This window comes from Elephas maximus, chromosome 15 (genome assembly GCF_024166365.1).
Source record: "Elephas maximus indicus isolate mEleMax1 chromosome 15, mEleMax1 primary haplotype, whole genome shotgun sequence".
NCBI lineage: Eukaryota > Metazoa > Chordata > Mammalia > Proboscidea > Elephantidae > Elephas > Elephas maximus.
The window spans coordinates 19,711,160-19,731,032 of record NC_064833.1 but is presented as its reverse complement, the minus strand read 5'-3'; the positions used below and the strand labels follow the sequence as shown (position 1 = coordinate 19,731,032).

The 19,873-nt window shown below is 42.9% G+C and overlaps 1 protein-coding gene across 1 annotated transcript in view; it reads right to left on the bottom strand.

Annotated features, from left to right (window-relative positions):
• The window catches only part of DERL1 (derlin 1), a 30,013-nt gene extending 19,802 nt beyond the window's left edge, over window positions 1-10,211 (bottom strand). The window contains exon 1 of the mRNA XM_049854067.1: window positions 9,821-10,211. Coding sequence (XP_049710024.1) covers window positions 9,821-9,973 — 153 coding nt within the window. The 5' untranslated portion in view covers window positions 9,974-10,211. The remainder of the gene's footprint in view (window positions 1-9,820) is intronic.
• Between the last annotated feature and the right edge of the window lie 9,662 nt (window positions 10,212-19,873).

Genomic DNA, 19,873 nt, shown 5'->3' with positions numbered 1-19,873 from the left:
ATAGAGGTGCTTTGTTTAAAAAAAAGTATACACATGGGTGTATTATCATTACTACAATCTTTTACACGATGCACACTGACCTAGTTTTTACAAATTCACACTGTAAACTACTCCCATATTCCTGTAAATTACTCAAGGCCTGATTTTGGACAAGAAACCTCATGTTTTTTCCTGACTACATTTTCACTAGCACTGATGACACGACATTATTTTTAGGCACTCTGTGCACCTGTTCTTTGGAAATCAGCATCTGTCAAATACCTCATTGCTTTTCCCCTCTCATTAAGCTAACCTTTGAGTAATACTTGCTTTCACTGGTCTAAAAGACTTAGTATTATTTCTGTACTACTTTAAAATTATAATTTAAAAACACCAGGAAACACCTCATCTCTTCAGAAGGATATGTGCAATTCATTTCTGAAATCCCCATTGAGGGCACCCAACTAAGTCCTCTCTCTTTTGTCCAGTTGATAAGTAAATGGTTAGGATAAGGAAATTGGCTTTATTTTCAGCACTCGGGCTGACAGGTAGGTTCTCAATCCTGGAAAGGCATCTGGATGCCTTAGGAGGTACCTAGGACTTGCCCATAGAGGACTGGGTGCCACATGTTTGCAGAGCATCTCAATTTAACCCCAAAGTGGCAACCATAATCCTCCCAGTTTTTTCACGATGAAAACTGGGCTCTAATTAGAGATTATGTCATCTGCCAGAGGTCCTCATTAACAAGGAGCAAATAGCCTACGTGTTTGGGTAGGTCTATTTACCAGCATATACGTAAAAAAAAAAAAAAAAACCCTAAGACGTTGTCCTTTAGTTACCAATGCAAAAAGTTCAGCTGAGAGAGTGGGCTGCAGCAATCCTTTAACTAGAAAGTCTCCCAAACTATCTGCTACTGAAATAATCACAAACTCCCCCAAGAGTTTAAGGTGGGGTTTTTAAAGTATGAAAAACAAAGATTTTTCTGAAACAATTAAGGGTCTAGACTTAGGAAGTCTACATCAAATCAACAAGCAAGTAAGAAAGGTGAACATCTGTTAGCAAACTGTGAGTTGTCTTTGGCTTTGGTTTTTTTGTTTCAAGACACATTAGACAAGAAAGAAACGGCCCCTACCATTCATTTAAACAAACGGCACTTGACTGAGGACTTTAAAAGAGCAATTCCACTCCTTGGTATATACTCAACGGGAATCCATACATATGCTCATCAAGAAGTACATATGTTCACCAAGACATGTACTAGAATGTTCACGGCAGCATTATTCAGAATAGCACCAAACTGGAATCTACCCAAAAGGCCCATCAACAGAATGGATAAGTAAAGCATGCTGTATTCACTCACACTGTGGAATAACAAGGATGAGCAACCTACAACCACATGCAAACATACTGCTGAGAAAAAGAGGGTAGATACAAAAAAGTACATACTGTACAATTCCATTTACGCAAAGTACAAAAAGGGGCAAAAACCATCTACATTATTAGGTGAGGACAGTAGTTACCCTGAGAGGGGGAAGTGATCAGAGGAGCAGGAGGAAGCTTTTGGTGGTGCGGTGATGTGTCTTGATCTGGATGCTGGTTATAGAAGTGAGCTGAGCTTCTGAAAATTCAACAAGCTTTAAATTTGTAATATATACATTTCCTGTTTATATACTGTAACTCAATACAAAGTTCGAAACCAAAGCCACGAACTCATGAGCAGCCTCATCTACAGACCACAGCAGAATTGTCTAATGTGGACAGGACTGCTAAGGAAAGATTTCAAAGCTGTTTATACCAAAATACCAACCACTGAAGTTCTAAATCCAAATCTCAAGGCTACTTCCACGCTCAGCCTCTTCCTGTTATGTGTGTATACCGTCCGTCTTCCTCAACACACTCTTACATCTGCTAAGGTAGCTGTCATCAGGTTAAATGTGGTAATACACGCAAAAGTTTGGCAAATGTAGGCACCTGGCTGATTAACACATTTGGCTGGTGCCATTTCTTATTACTCCTGGAAATAAATTAGGAAACTTGGGTATTCACATCTTTCCATTTCTAGTTGCGATGCTTTCTGGGGGACAAAAAGTAAAATAAGATTACTACTCTAGCAGTAACATTTTTCCATTTCAATTGCAAATTAGAATTTTACTGTCCATGGAGGGAAAGCACTAACGGTAGGAATTGTTGGTTGATTTAAAAAAAAAAAAACAAAAAGAACACTCTATTTGAATAGTCTGTATACCAGGCTACTTACTGGTCACTTTACAAACGTTTTTCTATGTCTTCAATATAATAGAGGCGTGAGGCAGATAACGTATTTACTCAATTTGAAGGTACACATTTTTGTGTTTCTAAAAGTAAGATGTGTCTTATAGCCAATGCGCTCATTTAATGTAATTTCTGCCTTCCTTTCCCCTGAAGAGCTGTATTAAACTCATGGAGCATCATATGAATCAATGGAATCTTACAACAGAATTAATATGGTATTTTATCCCCATTTTTCAGGTGAAAAAATTGAGGCTTGGAAAGGATAAATAACTTGCCTTAGGGCACACAAGGAGCCCTGGTGGCGCAGTGGTTAAAGTGCTTGGCTGCTAACCAAAAGGTCAGCAGTTTGAACCCACCAGCCGCTCCAAAGGAGAAAGATGTGGCAGTCTGCTTCCCTAAAGATTTACAGCCTTATAACAGATACATGAGGAAATGCTCACGATCATTAGCCATTAGAGAAATGCAAATCTAAACTGCAATGAGATACCATCTCACCCCAACAAGGGTAGCGTTAATTCAAAAAAACACAAAACAATAAATGTTGTCGAGGTTGTGGAGAGGCTGGAACACTTATACACTGCTGGTGGGAAAGTATAGTGGTACAACCACTTTGGAAATCGATTTGGCACCTCCTTAAAAAAGCTAGAAATAGAACTACCACACGATGCAGCAATCCCACTCCCTGGAATATATCCTAGAGAAATAAGAGCCCTCACATGAATACATATATGCACACCCATGTTCACTGCTGCACTGTCCACAATAGCAAAAAGATGGAAATAACCTATACATCGATCAACAAACAGATAAATTATGGTATAGTCACACAATGGAATACTGCACAATGATGAACAACAACGATGAATCCATGAAACACCTCATAACATGGATGAATTAGGAAGGCATTATGCTGAGTGAAATTAGTCAGTCACAAAAGAACAAATATTATATGAGACCACTATTGTAAGAACTCAAGAAAAGGTTTAAACAACAAAAGAAAACATTCTTTGATGGTCATGAGGGTGGGGAGGGAGGGAGAAGGGCATTCACTAACTAGATAGTAGACAAGAATCACCTTAGGTGAAGGGAAGGACAACACATCATACAGGGGAAGTCAGCAGCACTGGGCTAAATCCAAAGCTAAGAAATTTCCTCAATACAACAAAACACTTAGAGGGACGAGTAGCTGGGGAGGGGTCTGCAGACTATGGTTTTGGGGGACATTTAGGTCAAATGGCATAACAAAGTTTATTAAGAAAATGTTCTGCATCTCACTTTGGTGAGTGGTGTCTAGCGTCTTAAAAGCTAGCAAGCAGCCATCTAAGATGCATCAATTGGTCCCAATGTACCTGGAGCAATGGAGAATGAAGAAAGCCAAAGACACAAGGAAAATATTAGCCCAAGAGACAAAAGAGGCTACATAAATCAGAGACTCCATGAGCCTGAGACCAGAAGAACTAGATGGTATCTGTCTACCACCAAGGATTACCCTGACAGGGAATACAACAGATAGTCCCTGAAAGAAGAGAAAACTGAGGTGCAGAACTCAAATTCTACTAAAAAGACTAGACTTAATGATCTGACTGAGACTGAAGAACCCCAGAAGACAAGGCCCCCAGACTCTCTGTTAACGCAGAACAAAAACCATTTCTGAAGCCAACTCTTCAAAGAATAGACAGGAGTATAAGACACAAAATGATACTCATAACGAGTGTGCTTCTTAGTTCAAGTAGATACATGAGACTAAATGAGAAGCTCCTGTCTGGAGGTGAGATGTGAAGGCAGAAAGAGATAGGAGCTGGGCAAATGGAGACGGGAAATCCAGGGTGGAAAGGAGGAATGTGCAATCACATTATAGGAATAGCAACCAGGCCTACATAACAATGTGTGTATAAATTTTTGTATGAGAAACTAACTTCAGCAGTAAACTTTCACCTAAAGCACGATAAGAAAAAGAAAAAGAAAAGATTCACAGCCTTAGAAACTCTATGGGGCAGTTCTACTCTGTCCTACAGGGTCACTATGAATAGGGATCAACTCAACAGCAGTGGGTTTTTGGTTTTTAAGGGCACATAACTAGCTGAAGGCTCAGCCAGGCCTTGAGATCATGGCTCAATTACCTGAAAACTCACAGCCTGTCTAACAGAAAAGGAAAAGTAATTTCCTATGACTGATCTGGAAGAAATCATCTTCAAAACTGTTCTACCGTACACTTAGCTATGTGGTTTGGTATATATTATGCAAATGCGTTAAACAAGATAGCCTAGAACTAGCCTCGTCTCACTGAAATAGAAACTGAAACTGCAGCTGTCTATAAAGTAGGGTAACATCTACCTAGGATGTTTGTGAGAGCTGAATGAGGTAAGACACGGAGAAGCACAATACAGATGTACAGGGCGACGTTATTTTGTTCAAAGAAATGAAGAAATATTGCCAGGTAGGCAATAACCTGGGAGACATAACTCCAGAAGATAGTAAGTAGCAGGAAACTGCCGCCTTTCTACTAGTTCATCAGGGACCACTATGAAGACATTTCATCACTGTGAACTACTTAACTGATGGGTTTAAGTCTGAGGGATTAGGAAGAGAGAAAAAGAAATTCTGGACAGTGGTGTAGTGAGTCTTAACATACGCCTAGATGTTCTGGCTTATCCAAACTAAGGAAAGCACATTTTAAACTCTGGAGTTCCAAACCAGTAAGTGACTCACAGGGAAGCTATAAATAAGGTGGAAAAATTACATCTGTCACTTCTAACACAAATCTACAATTCTAAATCAACCCAACCATCACAATTTTTTTTTTTTTTTTTTTAAGTGCAAGAAGGTCTATAAAGATTCCAAGGTCTTTATTAAAGATTCAGCTTCTAAAGAAAAAATAAGCCTCTGGCAGAAATGCTGCTAAAGCCCAACACAGCTTGTCTTTGCCTGTCAGCCTCTCTCAGATACAGTCTTTCCTCAACTGCTTCATTAGCAAAGAGTCCCTTCAGGTGGATCCGAAAGCTAAACGTGTCTGGCATAGGTAGGAGCCAGAGGAGCAAGAGGAAGACACACGGTATATCAGGGCTTTGAACCCTGTTCGGTTCGTTCTGGATAGAACCCCACTGATAATTTGCATTTCTAACAGGTTCCCAGGCTGCTGGTTAGGAACTAACTCCGAGAACCACTAGTACAGCAGAGGTTCCGAAAATTTGTTACAGATAAGAATCACCTAGGGAATCTTAATATCGATTTTGATTCAGTATATCAGGGATGGAAATGCAAATTCTCAGCAGGGGTTCAAACTGGAAACCCTGGTAAAAGATAGTGTCTTTTCGTACCTGGGCAGTCAGTGCACTGCTCCTGCCTCCTGCCAGCAGCTTCAGTCTCAAGATAACAAGGCCAGAAGAAACAGTGCAAGGAGGGCAGAAAAATCCCGGCAGGGTGACATGAATGATGACTCTTTCTAAAGATAATGAGTCAGTTGACCCCCTTTGACACTATGCATCTGCCCCCTATCAGAAAGGCTTTCTTCTGTTACTTATTTTAGTAAATGGACTACACAAGTGAGCAAGATTTTGCAAGGAGGGTCAAACAGCCAAGTTTTGACCAGGTCCTTCTCACAAAACAATTTATCATTGCTCCCCGTGACACACATTACCCAACATGTCACCAGGCACAAAGTACAAAACTTTCACTCAGTCAACAAGTATTTACTAAAGCAAATCACAGGAGAAAATTCTGCAGTGCGATTCTGGCTGCCACCCAGAATCACGTTCTTATATCCAAGCGCCTACAAGCACCTCAGAGACCAAAGTTTCCTAGTGGTTACTAGGGGTGGGAGGGTGGGGTGGAGGGGGGAGCCACTGCTTACGGGGCACCAAGTTTCTGTTAAGGATGACGGAATAATCTGGGAACAAACAGTGGTGATGGTTCTGTCTACTCTAATTTCCTACGACTGATTTGGAAGAAATCATCTTCAAAAATGTCCTACTGCACACTTAGCTATGTGGTTTGGTAGCTACTACGCAAAGGAGTTAAGCAAGATAGCCTAGAACCATCTCTGACGTACCGAAATAGAAACTGAAAGAGCAGCTGTCTATAAAACAGGGTAACACAACATGATGAATGTAATCCATGTCACTGAATTGAACATGGAAAAAAGGTTGAATTGGCGAATGTTTTGTTATATTATTTTTACTACAATAAAACGAACACAACTACATCTCAGAGTTAACACGCCTAAAACCTAACTCTTTGTCCACACCTCTCCCCAAACCTAAGGGTTCCTAAACATTCCCAATCTCAGGAAATGGCTACACCATTCACTCAGCTACTTCTGTATAAACACTTAATGACATCTGCGAATCCTGTTTCCTTCACCCTTTTACCCTTCATATCCAATCCAGCGAGCAATCTTGTCCACTCCGACTCCCAAATCTATCCACTTCTATGGTCCAAACCACCATCTCTCTTGCCTACTAACTTAATTCATCTCTGATTCCATTACCTAGCTGTCCTCCTCACATACAAACCATGGTGGGCTACTATCCCCGCTTTCACCCTGTCCCCCTACACACCACATCCATCCCACAGAGTACTCAAGGTCTTGTCAGTCCTTTCTTCAAAAGGCTGCAAAGGCTTCCCAGTGTCCTGAAAATAAAGTTCTAAACCCTTAACACAGCCTCCACCACCCGTGTGTCAGTTTGTGGTACTGTGGTGGCTTGTACGCTGCTATGACACTGGAAGTTAGGCCACCAGTATTTCAAATACCAGCAGGGTCACCCATGATGGCATGTTTCAGTAGAGCTTCCAGACTGAGACAGACTAGGAAGAGAGGCCTGGTGATCTACTTTTGAATATTAATCAATGAAAACCCTATGGATCACAACAGAATATTGCCAATATAGTGCTGGAAGATAGGCGCTGGAAGGCCCTCAAAATACACAGTGGCCGTAACAATGGACTCGAGCATACCAACCATCATGAAGATGATGCAGGACTCAGTATCCTTTCATTCTCTTGTACTTGAGGTGGAGCCGGCTCCACGGCAACCGACGATAACAACAACAAGGCCGCAAAGCTCCACATGATCTGGCCCCAGACTAACTTTCTGTCTTCACTTCACTGCATTCACCTCTGACTATCTCCCTGTCCTTATCTCCCACTCCTCATTTCTACAGTATCTGCACTGGCTACAGTCTTTCTGTTCATTGTTCCTGCCCCTAAGCCTTTCACAGGCTTCTTCCTGCAAGGTTGTCCCCAGAGCCAAATTTTTCCAAGGCTGCCTCATGTCATTCAAGTTTCAGTTTAAATATCTTCTCTAAGGCCTTTCTGGACCACCCTATTAAATATTACACCCTTTAAGTCACCCCCTATCACATGCCTCACTCTTATTTTCTTCACGGGAGCTGGGACCTTTCCTATCCTAGTCACTATTGTATCCCCAGTGGCCAGCACATAGCAGATGACCAATTATTTCCATGCATTCAACCAGTAGCACCTGCTATGTGCCAGGCACTATTTTAGGTGACAAAGACAGTGGTAAACAAGACAAAGATCTGGCTCGCATGGAGCCTTCTTCTCTTAGGGAAAGCACACCGATAAATACCAATGGTGATATATAGCAAGAAAAATTAAGAGTAAGGTAGATAGAGTGAAGGAGGGGTGCTATTTTCTGTAGGACAATCAGAGAAGGCATCACCCATAAGTAACATTTGGAAAGAGACCAGAAGTAAGAAGGTAAATGAGTAAACCATGGTTACCTTTCTTTAGGCAGAGAAACATGTGCAAAGGCCCTGAGGAGGGATGGAGTTGGAGCTGAAGGAACAGCAAGGATGTCACTGTAGAAACTGATGTACAAGGTAGAGAGTAGTGGTAGATGAGGTCAGAGAGGCAGTGGGGGGCCTTATAGGCCACTGAAAGGACCTGGATTTCACTCAGAGTTGAGAAGACACTGGAGGGTTCTGAGCAGAGGCTTGGCAGGACTCGATTTATATTTTTAAAGGCTCACTCTAGCAATTTGGAGAAACAATTGAAAGGAACAAAGCTGGAAGATGATAATGGTTTACAATGCAAAGTGAGAAGAGATTGTATTCTGGATATATGTCCAAGGCAGTCAACAGGATTTCCTGACAGACTGTGGAGTAGAAGGGAAAGAAAAATCAGGGGTGATCCCAAAACTGCTATTAGCTTGAGCTCCTGTAATAATGGAGTTGCTATTTACTTCTAGGATGACGGGAGTGGGGGATTCAGTTTTGGACATGTTAAGTTTGAGATGCCTATCAGACACCCAAGTGGTGATTTCAAACAGACGGTTGGAATGTACAAGTCTAGAAATCAGGAGATAGATCTGGGCTGAAGATACTTGTATTGGTATCCAGCAGTCTTCAGTTTACAGACAGCAGCTAAAGACAAGGCTGAACAAGATCACCTAGGGAGAGCGTGTAGAAAAGAGGTCCTATAACTGATCTTTGGGGCACATCACAACATTTAAAGGTTAGGAAGATGAGGAATCAGAAAAAAAGACTTTAAAATAATAGCCAGTGAAGAGAGGGAAGCCAACAGAGTATTACCCACAGGCCAAATAATCAGGGCTTCGAACTGGTTAGCTCTGATCGATCCCTTGCTGAGAATTTGCATTTCCACCCCAGAGATACTGAATGAGAATCCAGATTTCTTAACAAGATCCCCAGGTGATTCTTATGCACAACTTCCTGGGAACTTGTTAGAAATGCAAATTTTCAGCAGGGGTTCAAACCAGAAGCACCGGTTCAAAGCCCTGCAAATTAATTAATTAATGTCAGATCCTGGTACCTGACCTGCCACTAATTAAAATTTAAACCATAGGACCCAGTGAATATAGATAACGCTCAGGCAATGAGCATTCCTTTGCCAAGTAATCACCTTGGACTCCTTCCTTCATATTCAAAGTAACAATAGTACAGTATCTTCCATTTCTGGGGCAATTTACTCTTTACTCATTCCTTCATGCATTTACCTACTACAGACCAGATACTAGGTTAGTGCCTAGGGGAAAACCGCAAGTAAATAAACTCATTCTCTGCACCTCTGACCTTAAATCCCTCCTACAGGAGAGAAAAAACAAACAAACCTCCATTAACGTCAAAAGAGCGCAGCGCAATGTTCGCTAAATTATTTGACACTCACACGTCACCCACATGGTGGCAGAGGGAGGTGAGAGGGCACCTGCTTCAAGTGGACCCAGGCTGCTAGCCACGGCTCTTAAAGGTTCCAACAGCGTCCTATACACTGACAAACATAACTTACTGACTTAACTTGTCACTGCCTCATTCCCTGAGCACAGAGGACGGAAACCACAACTTTAATATAAGGGTGAGATCGGCCCCTTCTCACCTGGGCAAAGCTCACGTCGCCAGCTACTCAGGCCCTGGCTGCCGACCCCTATGCCTCCCGACCCCGACCCCCGAGACCCTCCCTAACCCTCTGGAGCCCTACGCACTACATATCCCACTAAGCACCGCGCTCACGCAACACGCCGGCCAACGCTCCGCCAACGTGGGGCCGCCTGAGACGTGTAGTCTTCACTGCCCACCGTCCGGCCGGTCAGTACCTGGAAGCGATAGAGGAAAGCTTCGGGCCAGAGGAAGAGGTAGGCCGGGCTGATGAGGCCGAGTTTGCCGATTAAGGGCACCGCGACGGTGGCGGCGAACCAGTAGCGTGTGATGGCCGGGATGCTCCTGAACCAGTCCCCGATGTCCGACATCTTCGCTTCTCAGGTCGCCAGGATGAGCACAATCGCCCAACTCCCGGCCTCGGCTTCCTCACGACTCGGCTGGCTCCGCAAGTGGAAGGTGTCGAGGCGGAAGCCACCGAAGCCGCCGTGCAGAAGGCGGGGACCGGCGGACGTGGCGCCACCGAATTCGGACGAGCGAGGGAGCGTTCTCAGGCGACACTTCCTCTTCCGGGGGCCGCGGACGACGTGATGAGAAGTCCTGCCGCTTAAAGGGCAAGCGCCGCTTTTTCAGACGTGGCCAGGCTCGGCGGTCCTGGGAGCGGGCCGAAGGGGGCGGGCCGAAGGGAGCGGGCCGAAGGGGGCGGGCCGAAGGGGGGAGGGGCGGGGCCTCGACGCGACTGGTGGGAAACAGTGGTTGCCAGAAGCAACGGCAAATGCTCCAGCCAATGGCGAAGCCCAGTGGCCCTGACAGTTTTCTCGCCTGAGAGTGGAGTCTACTTGGTAGTGATTTAAACGGGAAGGAGTAAAAGGAAGTAGTTTGTCCCTCATTTGTTCACTCTTCAAAAAATATTTGCTGAGGACCTATTAAGTGCCAGGCAAGGTTCTAGACACTGGGATACTGCGGCTATCAGAGCTGTCCTGGTACCTTCTCTCCTGAAGCTTACATTCCAACGGGGATGGACAGATAATAAACAATAATCGAAAAAAGATAATTTCAGAGAGTAATAAGAAAAATAAAATAGGATGATGAGGTAGAGTGACGGGGTGGAGTTGGTGTGGGAAAGATTGCTACTTTAAGGTGAGAATGGTCAGGGCGAACTTCCCTGAGGAGGTGACATTTAGGCTTAGCCAGTCAGGTGAAGATCCTGGCAAAGAGTTTTCCATGCAGATAAAACAGCCAGTCCAGCTAACTTGGAGTATTGGGAGAACTGAAAGCAGTAATAATCTTGGCAATTAATCTAGTTTCATCAGGCAAGATTTAAATTAAAACCCAGTGCCGTCGAGTCGAATTACAAGCAGATAAAAGTCCACCTCATGCTTTAAAAAAACAATCAGTAAAAAGATATTAAAAGGAACTTTTCCTGTTGTATTCAGATTTAGGGCTTATAGGTGAGAATTCATAAGGCCATCCAATAAAGACTACCAGGAACACGCCTGTAGTCAACAAAGTTAGATTTATTAACTCTCTGCAACAGAGGAGACACTATACCAGAGGAACCTGGGACGTCTCACCAAAGGAGAGTAGGGTTATTATGAGAAAGGGTGGAGTTTAGTGAAATGAAGCAGTGTTTTGATAGGCTCAAAGCAAAGTAGGGCTGTGTGTAAAGGTTTAACATCAGGCTTAGGCCTGAGCTGAGAAACAGAGGCCAGGTCCTCTTTCCTTGGAAACCTCAAAGTTAAGATAAACTTGGAATGTTGGGTCTGAAAACCCCTTATCTAAAGCTTTTCACCTGAATTGAAAATCCTGTGTCAAAGTGACCCGGCATGGCACAGATCCTCAAGGAAAGAGTGCAGGATGTTCCATTCACACAAATGTAATTTCAAACAGCAAAGTTTCTGACAATCTATTATTTTAGAGAACGTCTCTGAGCACCATGTCCTTCATGTTAGTTAACCAAAGAGGTTTTTACAGGATTAAAAAAAAAGCCCAAACCCCTTGCCATCAAGTCTATTCCAACTCATAGCGATCCTCCAGGACAGAGTAGAACTGCCCCATAGAGTTTCCAAGGAGCACCTGGTGGATTTGAACTGCCAACCTTTCGGTTTGCAGGATGAAAAGGCACTAAATACAATTGAATGAGCATATACAGCATTTAGGGACCTACTGAACATCAAGTATATTGAATATATGATGAAACCCCTCACTCATGCATAGATGGTGGGAATGTAAATTGGTACAGCCTTACAGAAGGACAATTTTGGTATAAAAGAAAAACTAGAAGGATGTATAAATAACATAATACTTGGAGATATTTTCTGAGGCTCCTTCTCTGTACCCCACCCCACTCCCACCATTTTCTTGTACCCACTCCTTGTTGTACCCAGAGTACAATAAGGTAAAACAAGGATTATCTAACATAGGTTAATGGCAAAGAAGATTTCTTGGATAAACTCGTAAGTACATGTGCACGGGAAAAAGGCAAAAACAACACACACATCAAATGTCTAGCAGTATTTATTTATAGGTGGTGTGGTTATAAGTGGATTTTTATTTGAATGAGTCTTCCAGAATTCAGCTGCAGGCTTTATAAATACTAAAGTTTAAATCATGACTGCTTACTAGCAATGTGATGTTGGAAAATTAGCCTTTCTGTTCCTTAGTTTCTTCATCTGTAAAATGAGGGAGGGAACTGAAAGGTTGGCAGTTCAAACCCACCAACCACTCCATGAGAGAAAGATGTAGCAGCCTGCTTCCACAAAGATTTACAGTCTTGGAAACCCTATGGGGCAGTTTTACTCTGTCCAAAGGATTGCTAGGAGCCCTGGCGGCGCAGTTGCTAAGAGTTCAGCTGCTAACTAAAAGGGTCACTATGAGTTGGAATTGACTCGACAGCAGTGGGTTTTGTTTGGGCTTTTGTTGTCTGCTTTAATTTTTTTTGTACTATGTATATATGTACTATCCATCACTTGTCTGTCAATTTGTCATACCATGGTAGCTTGTGTGTTGCTATGTGCTGGAAACTGTGCCACCAGTATTTCGAATAGGAGCAAGGTCACCCACAGTGGACAGGTTTCAGTGGAGTTTCTACAGTAAGACTAAGAAGAAAGGACTGGCAATCTACATCCAAATATTAGCCAACAAAAATCTTGTGGATCAGAACATAATATTATCTGACTGGACTCAAACATACCAGTGATCATGAAGATGGCACAGGACCGGGCAACATTTCATTATGTTATATGTAAGGTTGCCATGAGTTGGAGCCAACTTGACAGCAACTAACAACAACAACATATGTACTATGTACATTAATTAAAAATTAATTTTAAAGATATGTAAAAAGGAAGTTTGTTCAGAAAGAGGGAGTTCAGTGTCAGAAACTTCAGAAAGATTGAAAAGGAGAAAAGATGATCTTGATCATGTTCTCCTGCTGTAATTAAAATGTATTTCCTGTTGTTTCCCTGAAAAACAGGGTTTAAAATGAATTGGAGGGATCCCAACAGTCAAAAGAACAATATGGTCCCGTGCTGACGCTTGGCAGGGTGGCTGCTGAGTGATGCTGACAGAGAGCCGATGACTCAAGCATCGTTCTGTCACTATAGTCAGAGGAACACTGTCCTAATGGGATGCCTGCCATGGAAGGGCATCTTTCTTCAAGAAGTTCAAAGCACACTGCAAATATGTAATGAAGTCTCACGCTAGCTACTAGGCAAGTTCATTAGCCCCATCTTGCAGATGAAGCTATGGCAAGAATAATAACTCATCGCTGTCAAACCCGCCAGAACTAGTCTTGTATTTTTAGCCACAAGCCTGGGAAATTTTTCAAATTTTGACTCACTGGGCTAGGAGAGAGGGGTGTGTACTAAACAGCATATAAAGTATTTTCCATTTGTTACTTTTACTACATGTGCGCTCATGCATGCATGTACTACATAAAGATACCCTTCTATATAGTAAGGAATCAGTCTGGATTCCAGTCCTTCCTCTGACGGTTGCTAGTTATGGAACCATGGACAAGTCTCTTTCTCTCAGTTGATCATCCAAATGGGAAAATAGTATCACCTGCCCCTCTTACATGAAGGTTGTTTGTTTGTTTTAATTGAGCATCTACTATTTACCAAGCTCTCAGGAGCCCTGGAAATGCTGGTGGTGTAGTGGTTAAGTGCTACAGCTGCTAACTAAAAGGTCGGCAATTCGAATCCACCAGGTGCTCCTTGGAAACTCTATGGGGCAGTTCTACTCAGTCCTGTAGGGTCACTATGAGTCGGAATCGACTCAATGGCAACAAGTTTGGTTTTTTTGGTTTGAAGGAGCCCTGGTGGTGGTGTTGAAAGGATTGACTGCTAACTGAAAAGTCAACTGTTTGAAATGACTGGTGGCTCCGCGGGAGAAAGATAAGGAAGTCTGCTTCCACAGAGATTTACAGCCTTGGAAACCCTATGGGGCTACTGAGTCGGAACCGACTCAATGGCAATGGGTTTGGTTTTTTGGGTGGTTGTGCTTTACATGCATCATCTTGCTTCACTCTCACACTATTTACACCACAGAATCGCCAAAAGCTACAAATGAGGGCTTGCTTTTTGTTTTTGTTTTTCCAGAGAGCCAGTTGTTAAACATTGATCAGCATACCACTAGTAAGAAGAAATATGGAAGAATAATAAGCTTCCCTTTCTTTTCCGTTGCTGTCCAGTCAGTTCCACTCACAGCAACCCTCTAGGACAGGATAAAATTGTCCCACAGGGCTTCCAAGGCTATAATCTTTACGGAAGCAAGCCCTGGGGCATAGTGGTCAAAGCACTTGACTGATAACCAAAAGGCCAGAAGTAGGAACCCACCAGCTGCTCCACAGAAGAAAGAGGTGCCAGTCTGCTTCCGTAAAGATCAACAGCCTTGAAAACACTATGGGGCAGTTCTTCTCTGTCCTGTAGGGTCACTGAGTTGAATCGACTCGACGGTGGGTTCAGTTTAATCTTTATGGAAGCAGACTGCCACAGCGTTCTCCCATGGAGTGGCTGTTGGGTTTGAACCACCGACCTTTTGGATAGCAGCTCAGTGCTTAACCACTGTACCACCAGGGCTCCTTTAAGCCTCCGTCATCATGCATCTTGTTGGCATCAAGCTGATTCTGACTCATAGCGATCCTATAGGACAGAGTAGAACTGCCCCATGGAGTTTCCAAGGAGCCCCTGGTAGATTCGAACAGCTGACCTTTTGGTTAGCTGCCATAGCACTTAACTACTGCACCACTGTAGAGTGGCTTAAATAATAGTAACAATCAAACCCCAAAAACCAAACCCAGTGCCGTCAAGTCGATTCCGACTCCTAGTGACCTGACCCTATAGGACAGAGTAGAACTGCCCCACAGAGTTTCCAAGGAGCGCCTGGCGAATTCAAATTGCCTTCCCTTTGGTTAGCAGCCATAGCACTAAACTACTACGCCACCAGGGTTTCCTAACAGCTAACATTTATTGAGCACTTCTATGTGGTTGATGCTATTCTAAACTCCTCACAACTCTTCCAAGGCAGCTGCTGTTATTATCCTGATTTTACGGACAAAGAAATAATGGCACAAAAATGTTAAATACTTTGCCCAAGGTTATAGTACTGGTAAGAGGTAGAGCCAATGAACCTAGGCATTCTGGGTCCCCTGCCTTTAAATTATACTGCCCATATTTTCCAAACCACTAGTCAGGGTCCAAGATCTAATAAGTGCAAGCATATTTATGGGGTGAACAGGCAAAACATATGAATATGGGGCTATATGTTCACCATGCCCATAAATTAGAGGTTTCAATTTGATGCAAAATTCAGATAGGACTTCTATAGGGTTTAAAAGCAAAAGCAAGCAAGACTAAAGAATCAACTGTGTAGTAATCCAGTGAAAGGCAGCTAACATATATCTGGTGCTAACATATACCTGGTTCAGATGTCCCATCAGTGTTGGTTCCATTACTCTGCTCCATCCCACAACAAGTGCACACCTATTTTTTTATATAAGAATTTTCTAAAGAGTTAAGCAGATGGCCCCAGCTTCCAAGTGCTGCTTCACTAACAAAAGAAAACACTCTTCTAAGGTCTATAGGTTAAATAGATAATCCCATTGTACCTACCCTATCTTATCTTTCTCTTTCCTCACGTGGAAAACTCCTTGAAGCATTTTTCAAAGCACCCTATGTAACCAAAACAAAATGCTCGGGAAAGATGGTGTTTTACTGCCAAGTAGGAAACGGGAGGGACTAAGAAGCCGGTTGAGATGAGATGAAATTTAGCTGAGAAGGGGTCTGGTAGGCACTGTTTTTGCTGGTCATCTGTGGCCTCTCTCCACACACTGCCCAGATCGGCACCAGAAGGATGCTGCGCTGCTCTAGAATAATGGACAATTAAGCTTAGCTCAGTTTGTCTTCCTCCCTTAAAGCAATTAGCGGCATTTGACCAGCATCCTGTCATGCTTGATTGATAGCCTGTCCTCTGAGCACATAAATGCTATCCCATACCCAAACTCACTGCCATCAAGTCGATTCCAGCTCAGTGACCCTATAGGACGGAGTAAAACTGCTGCATAGGCTTTCCAAGGCTGTATGTAAATCTTTAATGAAGCTGTCTTACGCTGGATTCTCTAGAGAAGCAAAACGAGCAAAGCGTATAAATATATGTAGAGAGAGATTTATATTAAGGAAATGGCTCATGCAGTTGTAGAGGCTGGAGTGTCCCAAGTCCGTGAGCCAGACTGGAGGCTCCTCCTGATTCACATAGCTGCAGAGGCTGCTGAACCCAAGATCTGCAAGTCAGACAGTAGCGTTCAGGCTGACAGGCTTCGAGGACTGACAAATCCCAAGATCCACAGGCAAGATAGCAGATAAGCTGCTAGCTCAAGTCCCAAGAACTGGAGGTCAGACGAACAGGAGCCAGCTGCAGGATCCAGAGCGAGCAAAAGCCAACAAGCCTTGCCAGAAAGTCCACCTACATTGGATGTAGGCCACACCCTGAAGGAAGCTCCTTTTCAACTGATTGGCTACTCGCAGTAGATCCCATCATGGAGGTGATAACATTATATCAAGTCTTATCATGGAAGCGATCACATCATTATACCACTGCCAAACTACATCCTAAGTGCCAAACCACTGAGAATCATGGCCCAGCCAAGTTGACTCACAACCTTAACTATCACAGAAGCAGACCACCACATCTTTCTCCCAGGGAGCAGCTGGTGGATTCGAACTGAAGACCTTTGGTTAGCGGCCAAGCCTTAACCACTGTACCACCAGGGTTCCTTAAATGCTATTCCAAAAAACCAAATCCGTTGCTGTCAAGATGATTCCAACTCATAGCAACCCTATAGCCAAAAAAATAAAATCAAACCCTTTGCCTTCGAGTCGATTCCAACTCACAGCAACCTGAAAGACCAGAGTAGACTTGCTCCATAGGGTTTCTAAGGAGCAGCTGGTGGATTCGAACTGCTGACCTTTGGGTTAGCAGCCAATCTCTTAATCACTGTGCCACCAGGGCTCCAGCGACCCTATAGTAAAAAAAAAAAAAAAAAATTAGGAGTCTATAAATCAGGAATAATTATTCAGTTCTGTGGAAGATATTCTCAACATCCCATGACCCCACAGCCCCTAGCCCAGGGAGGTCTTTGAAATAGGCCATCTTTACAGGATACAATTTTGAAGGTTTTAGCATCTAAATAGAATCTGCTCAACCTGGCTTATACTGTAGGGCCACTATGAGTTGAAATTGACTTGACGGCAAGGGGTTTGGTTTGGTTTTAGAATAATACAATTAGATATGAATTGCTTTGGCATAATATTTGCAAATAATTTTTTTAAATCTTCCCACAATAGGAAAATTATAAATATTGTAATTATAAAATTATGTTACTTCCGTAAAATGGAACCTCATGTATTCGTGGCTGAGCAGAGGTGGTTCTAGCCCGCCCTTGTTTATTAGGAGAGCTTTTACTTGATACCATTGCCACTGAGTCAATGCTGACTCATGGCGACCCCATGTGTGTCAGAGTAGAAGTACACTCCACACGGTTTTCAATGGCTGATGTTTTAGGAATCCATTGCCACTGAGTCAATGCTGACTCATGGCGACCCCATGTGTGTCAGAGTAGAGCTACACTCCACACGGTTTTCAATGGCTGATGTTTTAGGAATACGTTGCCATGATTTTCTTCCAAGACACCTCTGGGAGGACTCAAACCTGTGATCTTTTGGTTAGCATCTTAACTGTTTGCAGCACCCAGGGACTCCTTGGACTTGATTAAAAAAAAAAAAAATCCTTTGCCATCGAGTCTATTCTGAGTCATGGTCACCCCATGTGTTTTAGAGTAGAACTGCTCCATAGGGTTTCTTAGCTGTAATCTTTATGGAAGCAAATCACCAGGCCTTTCTTCCATGGGCCCACTGGGTGAGTATAAACCGCCAACCTTTTAGGTTAGTAGGTGAACACAAACCATCTGTGCCACGTGTGGTTGTTCTTAGGTGCCGCTGAATCAGTTCCAACTCAAAGCAACCCTATGCGCAACAGAACGAAACACTGCCCAGTCCTGCACAATTCTCAAAATTGTTGTTACGCTTGAGCCAATTGTTGCAGCTATGTCAATCCATCCCATTGAGGGCCTTCCTCTTTTTCACTGACCCTCTACTTTTTTTTTTTTTTTTCTACTTTACCAAGCATGATGTCCTTCCCAGGGTCTGATCCCTTCTGAAACACGTCCAAAGTAAATGCTATGGCGTCTTGCCATCCTTGCTTCCAGGGAGCATTCTGGTTGTACTTCTTCCAAGACGGATTTGTTTTTTCTTGTGGCAATCCATGGTATATTCATTATTCTTCTCCAGTTCTTCTCTGGTCTTTTTTATTCACTATCTGGCTTTTGCATGCATAGGAGGTGACTGAAAACACCATGGCTTGGTCGGGTGCACCTTAGTCCTTAAAGTGAAATCTTTGCTTTTTAACACTTTAAAGAGGTCTTTTGCAGTAGATTTGCCCAATGCAATGTGTCTTTTGATTTCTTGACTGCCGCTTCCATGGGCATTGATAGTGGATCCAAGTAAAATGAAATCCTTGACTTCAGTATTTTCTCCATTTATCATGATGTTGCTTATTGGTCCAGTTGTGAGGATTTTTGTTTTATGTTAAGGAATAATCCATACTGAAGACTGTAGTCTTTGTTCTTCATCAGTAAGTGCTTCAAGCCCTCTTTACTTTCAGCAAGCAAGATTGTGTCGTCTGCATATCGCATGGTGTTAATGAGTTTTCCTCCAATCCTGATACCCCATTCTTCTTCATATGGTGCAGCTTCCTGGATTATTTGCTTAGCATACAGATTGAAAAAGTATGGTGAAAGGATACAACCCTGACATACACCTTTCCTGATTTAAAACCATGCAGTATCCCCTTGTTCTGTTCGAATGACTGCCTCTTGATCTATGTACAGGTTCCGCACAAGCACACTTAAGTGTTCTGGAATTCTCATTCTCCACAATGTTAGCCATAATTTGTAATGATCCACACAGTTGAATGCCTTTGCATAGTCAATAAAACACAGGTAAATATCTTTCTGGTATTCTCTGCTTTTAGCCAAGGTCTACCTAACATCAGCAAGATATCCTTGGTTCCACATCCTCTTTTCTGAATCTGGCTTGAATTTTTGGCAGTTCTCTGGTGACAGACTGCTGCAACCACTTTTGAATGATCTTCGGCAAAATTTTACCTGCAGGTGATATTACTGATATGATAATTTCCGTATCCTGTTGGATCACCTTTCTTTGCAGTGGGCACAAATATGGATCTTTTCCAGTCGATTGGCCAGGTAGCTGTCTTTGAATTTCTTGGCATAGACAAGTGAGCACTTCCAACATTGCATCTGTTTGTTGAAACATCTCTATTGGTACTCTGTCAATTCCTAGAGCCTTGTTTTTCGCCAGTCCCTTCAGTGCAGCTTGGACTTCTTCCTTCGGTACCATCAGTTCTTGATCATATGCTACCTCCTGAAATGGTTGAACATCAACCAATTCTTTTTGGTACAGTGGCTCTGTGTATTCCTTCCATCTTCTTTTGATTATTCCCATGTCATTTAGTATTTTCTCCATAGAATCTTTCAATATTGAAAGGCTTGAATTTTCTCTTCAGTTCTTTCTGCTTGAGAAATGCCAAGTGTGTTCTTCCCTTTTGGTTTCCTAAGTCTAGATCTTTGCACATTGCATTATATAAGTTTACTTTGTCTTCTCCAGTCGCCCTTTGAAATCTTCTGTTCAGCTCTT